The 6,000-nt window shown below is 35.8% G+C and overlaps 1 protein-coding gene across 2 annotated transcripts in view; it reads left to right on the top strand.

Annotated features, from left to right (window-relative positions):
• The first annotated feature begins 4,426 nt into the window (after positions 1 to 4,426).
• Positions 4,427 to 6,000, top strand: part of LOC134751391 (uncharacterized) — a 277,631-nt gene continuing 276,057 nt past the window's right edge. For both annotated transcript variants that reach the window (XM_063686769.1, XM_063686767.1), the window contains exon 1: positions 4,427 to 4,771. In XM_063686769.1, the coding sequence (XP_063542839.1) occupies positions 4,576 to 4,771 (196 nt within the window). In that variant the 5' untranslated portion in view covers positions 4,427 to 4,575. The remainder of the gene's footprint in view (positions 4,772 to 6,000) is intronic.

The raw sequence follows: 6,000 nt of genomic DNA, 5'->3' as shown, positions 1-6,000 counted from the left end.
GGGTTATATTCGCTTGAAGTGGTGCGTTAAAAGTTACAAGTACTACTTAGCCAGGTTAACGCAGGGAGCAACGGAAAGTAGACTTTATTGGAACGTTTGATTGGCAATTGTTATTGATTTTCTGTGGCATTGAACGGTAGTGCTCGTTGTGAGATTGTCTTGTCATAGATGTTATGCAAGGCTCAATAATTAATTAATATTATTGCTACAAGAACTTATGCTAACTCAATAACGGTTACGTCAAACCTCTTCATATAACTTTACAAGCTAGGTTAAGTAGTTAAATGGAAGCAATTACTTAACCTAATCTTTTGACCTAATATGAACTGTTAAGTATTTATTTATTTTAACTTTATTGCACAGTAAAAATATTACAAAAGGCGAACTTAATGCCAGAAGGCATTCTCTACCAATTAACCCTCGGGCCAAACAGAGAACAAGCAGTAATAAGTGCGAGAAATATTTACAAAGTACGAAAAATCTAATATTAAATATAAATGTTTATGTTAAACAACATAAATACTACTTCAAACTACATACATGGATTTAATAAATAATCGGAAATAAAGTGTAACGTTGTAATGCGTATTTTAGTAAACAATACGTACAAAAACAGTCCTTTAATGCGTAGGTACAACTAGCTCCTTTGGCAAGATTTTATAGTTAGTTTCCCATTCGTGTTTTTGAAATGAAATATTACCTACTTATTTACTTGGTTCTAGTAGGTTTCTTGTGCTAAGTACTTAATATCTTTAATTGAAGCTGAAACGATTTACCTATGACATGACAATAGTCTTGCATTATATGTAGGTGCTTAGACAAAAATACGATGTCTATTTTTCGCCCCTGAAAACCCCCATATAGAAAATTTCATCGAAATCGTTAGACCCGTTTCCGAGATCCGCCCGAAAACCGTCCGTCCGGGATCCGTTGCGGAAACGGGTAGTATATATAGGTACCTATAAGAATTGTTCGTTTAAAGGTATAAATAAGATACAGGTAATAGATTAAAGTAGAGTAATTGAATTGCCAACAATAAACCGCCCACCATCCTTACAAATTTGCTTATAAATCCGAAAAACAAAACGCCAACTGATTTTCAAAGCAAAACAAAATTATCACATCCAAAAAGATCCAGTAATAACAAAAAGCGAAGTAAGAGACGTAAAAAGTCCATTATTGTGCTTCATTTTAATGAAATTTCGCATAAATAGGCGAAGTTTAGAACAAAAGTAATATGCGTACTTTCCGGCAAAAAGTTAAATAGCGTATTAGGAATTCAATTTGTTTAATGTCCTTTTGAAGGGGAGTTGAACGAGTGGAACCTTTCGTTCGACATGCGGAGTGAGTTATCGGACCATTCTGACTGCGGGTTAATATTTATTTTACTACTTACGTTTGCTAATAGTTATTTGTGCAACAAGAAAGGAAAGTTGGTTTTTCTTGCGAGTGTTTTTTTGAATCCCGAAAAAGCGAAAGATTCTAAGTTTGAATCTTGAGCGTAGCGAGGGACTCAAAAACACGAGATGTAAAATAACTTTGCTCTCGTGTTGCACATATAATTTTTCCCCTCAGTAGTGAGAACATATTAAAGGTTAAAATGTATTTCGAATTACACAGAATAATACAAAGAAACAAAAAAAAATTGTAATAGAAGTATGAAGTGGCAGTTCATGGCCTTCACTAAATTAAAAAGCTACTTTGTTTCACTCCCTGGAGTGAGGAAACTCGCACTTTCCTCACTTCAAGGCTTGTTCGAGCTGCTGAGGGGAAAAATATATTTCAGTTTAATGAAATAATGCACCTCAGGTAAAGTAATTACAAGCTTTCATTTCTTGCCTTGTTAGTATGTTAGTTGGTTTGAATGGTTTGTTATTTAGTTAGTGTGGGTCAAATCTTGGAAGCTAAATTTGACCCACTTCCCGATTTCCGATTGAGCTGAAAATTTGCATACATATGTAAGTCGGGTAAAAATGCAATATTATGGTACCATCGAGCTGATCTGATGATGGAAACAGCTATGTAATGAAACAACGGAACCTAATTGTGTTTGGGATTTTTAGAATTGGCTCGATGAGTATTGGTTGCATTTGGTAAAAAATACTGTCAGTGATAAAAGTGTGTACTAACATGATATTTTTGGCAAATCCCATTTTTATTTTCTTTTAAATTAAACTAGTTATTTAAATTTTAGATTTAGAATTGCAGATACCTACTATGAGCATTATAAAATTAATTAAAATTATAATACAAATATTCATAAAGCAATAAATAAACAAACAATTTACTACATAATACATTAATGTAAAGAAAAACTCATACATGATATGAGCATCAAAAGTAGCGCATCAAGGGCCCTAGCCAAGATGCCAATCGTTTGCGTCGTAGCGAACGAAACGCCGAAATGTGTCTCTATCGCTCTTATATAGAAGAGAGAGACATTATACCGTTTTGTTCGCTACGGCGCAAACGATTGACATCTTGCATGGCTAGGCTCTCAGACTATACGTCAAAATTATATACCATGCTCTAATAAATAAAATAAATAAAAATAAAAATAAAAATAGCCTTTATTTCTGAAGTTTTGTAACAATCTACTTAAAAATATACCTTATTTTTCTCTATAATTATATATATATTACTATTTACTATTTTCTAGTTCCCATCGACAACTTCAGCTTGTCCTCCGACATAGGCCTCTTCCAAGTCCTTCCAGGTATCCCGGTCTCTTGCTTTCCTGGTCCAGTCCACTCCGCCTATCCTTTTTAAGTCATCCGACCATCTACGAGTAGGCTTTCCTCTCTTCCTTTTGTGCCCCCTTGGGTACTACTCTATAAGGTCTCTTGTCCACTTTTCTAGCCCTTCTCTGATGATGTGACCGGTCCACCGCCACTTCTGTTGCTTGACCTTTTTAACTATTCTCCCACACTTTGTTCTGGCTCTAATTATGGACAATTTCACTCTATCCTTGAGTTTAATGTTTAACACGCTTCTTTCCATGTTGTTTTGACATGTAGCGAGCCTTTTTTCTTGTTTTTTCGTAAGTGCCGTAAGTGTACCATTCTCTAATAGTTTACCAAAAAGAGATAGAGTTTTTGTTTGTGGAACATTAAGATTCTGAGAGATACATAACTTTTGATCGCGAACCGTAGAGATCTCTAGTTAGACAAGTATTCTAGGGAGACATATACTTAATATTTTAAACTCTCGCGTTTTGTACACATAATTAATATCATTAACGGGTCTAACGCGATTAAATTCAATTATTTTACCTTTTTTCCGACGTTTCAGCCAGCTTGCACTAGCTGTGGTCACGGAATACTGACGTCCCAGCAGCAATATTCCAATGGAGATATTGGTAAACAACTCTAAACTACCCGATACTAGTTTATCTCCGTTGACATTTTGCTGGGACGTCAGTCTTCCGTTGAAATTTAATCGTGTGTGTGTATTTAATTTAATCGTGTAGACCCGTTAATGACATTAATTATGGCATATAGTTGTTGTTTAGCGGACGTAGTTATTGTTGCTGGCTGAACAAGAGTCCAATATAATAAAACTTAAATACGAGCACAATATCACTATCTAGTCAGTTGTCATCAAGTAAAAAAGTCATTTGTTTATGCTGTCGAAAGCCAACCCTGAAATACGCCAAGGTTCGGAAAAAGGGCAAAGTTAGCGACGGGTCCGTAATTCAGGTTTTATGGGAACCCGCTAATTGCTATTAGTCATTCGCATTTGACAGGCCGGTGCTGAGCAGAGTTCATTTTTGGTTTCGTGATCAATCGACAGTGAAAGGAGGATGACCTTTTTAACCTGGTTTTGCTATTAGTCTTTTTTTGTGTTTTTGACTGTCGGAGGAGGGAAAATAAATAAAGCTTATGTATGCGTATCGCTGTGACATCTTATAAGCATTGTTCGAATTGGGCCGGGCGTGGCGTTACCCTGCTGTTACACATTCATGCGAGTAGAGAAATCGCCACACTCGCGTTTGCTATTTGTCTCGTCATCCGCTTGGTCTCGCACGCGTGTGTATCTGTGTGATTAACATGTGGGGTTTCCGGTGCAGGAATGTTTGACATTAGCCAAAGAGTAGGTATTGACTTAAAAAACAAAATGTACTCTAGCAGGTATTATTTTCTATATTTAAACAAACTTTGCTGCCAAGTGAAACATTTTTTTTTTCACCACACCACTAGGAAAATACATACTGTAAAACATTACGAATCAAATCCAAATGAACTTTATTTAATAGGTACCTATCATTCAAAAACATCATTTAAAACTCAATTCTACTCGCCGACATCAGATATCATCCTGGAGTGAATGTGTGGGTGAAAATTTACGAAGAATAAAACAGTTTGACCCAATGCCAAAACGAGTGAAAGAGTGAATGAATTATTATGACATTTAAATCTGTTTCTTTTTCTTATATTTTCAATTCAACGTTGACCTTTTCCAGGAGATTTATAAATTAACTATACAAAACCGTGTTTAAATGTCAATTATGTACGCGTAAACGAAACATATCATACACAAGGTATATTTAACTGTAGTAGTGTAATGTGAATACCGATGAAGACGAGCGATGTCTGTGAGGAAGGGGAAGAGACGGCGATGAGGTTAATGTGGGTGCTACTGGTGGTGGGGATGGTGGGGGGAGTGGGGGGGAGCGAGTTCCCGGAGAGGGAATGTTGCGACCCGGTGTACCCGCCGAACACGGCGACGACCGCCGCGGCGCCGGTCACGGTTCCCGTCAGCAAGGCAGCAGGTAAGAGTTGATGTATCATTCTTTTTTTCATCTAAAGTAAATGATCTAACTAAATCTAATTTTTAATTTAACACGATGGAAGCCATTTATCTACTGAGATAAGATATCATACCGAACATAATATCCGCCAGATGAATAAATAATATGAAATTCCTAAGCATATCGTGAATGGTGAAAATCATCGTCTCATTCGGGGCTCCTTTTTCTGGACAGTTTGCCCTTCGGGTATCTAAAGCAACCTAACGAATCTATCCTGCCTATCTATTGGTTTAATGTGACTACCACCAAAACATTACACAAAAACTTTACTATCGGGCGTATTTTCCGATCGGCCGCCTATATGTAGATTACGACGATTCATGAGATGTTATTAACGTTACTGTAGTCTAGTTGACTGTTAAATATGAACTAGGTCCTTTGTAGCATGCATTGAATAGGCAAGTTGTGAACCAGATATGGCTGTATAATGATTAGAATTTAAGCGTAGGTATTACAGCGTTGTCGGTTTTCCTTGTATATAAATAGAAGAAATTCCTTCAGGCGGAAGTAATGGGTTTCTTGTAAAAGAAAGTTGCTTAATAAATATTTAAAGGGCAAGGCTATTTAAAGTTGTACCGCCAACTTGAATGTTTTGATTTTGTATATTTTATATTATTTCCACTCAGATTACGAGCTCTTTCGATCCTAATACTACAAAAGTGTCCCCTAAATTTCATTTAAAAAAAACTCAGTAAAAATGGAAAAAGCTCGTGATTCTGAGTACAAATAATATAAACAATTCCAATTCTAACACAAAAATATATAGTACAAACTTTAAATAGAAATGCCCTTAAGTATAAAATCTTAACTTACTAAAATTAATAAAGCCTTTAACCAGTCCGGTAGTTAATCAATAATCACCTACCTTTATATATTTGATAAAACCTGGATAAAACATATTGTATCTGACATCAAAACAGCAATTGCGAGCATAACGGACATGTTCCGGAAAAAACAAAAGCCGATTGAACGTAATATTTAAGAGTCCGCAGCAAGCTTGGATCTCCATACAAACGTAGATTGATCTGAAATTTTGTACTTACAATAGGATAAGACATATCTATGCCTGTAATAAGACTAATTAGTTTATGTAGCTTCAGATTGATATCTGAAGCTACATAAACTACCTAGGAGACCTAGCTTTGCTCAGAAAATTAATAAAAACTCAAAAACATGGGTTTTCCCAGTGA

This window comes from Cydia strobilella, chromosome 22 (assembly GCF_947568885.1).
Source record: "Cydia strobilella chromosome 22, ilCydStro3.1, whole genome shotgun sequence".
In the NCBI taxonomy this organism is placed as follows: Eukaryota; Metazoa; Arthropoda; class Insecta; order Lepidoptera; family Tortricidae; genus Cydia; species Cydia strobilella.
This window is presented reverse-complemented; position numbering and strand designations above follow the sequence as displayed.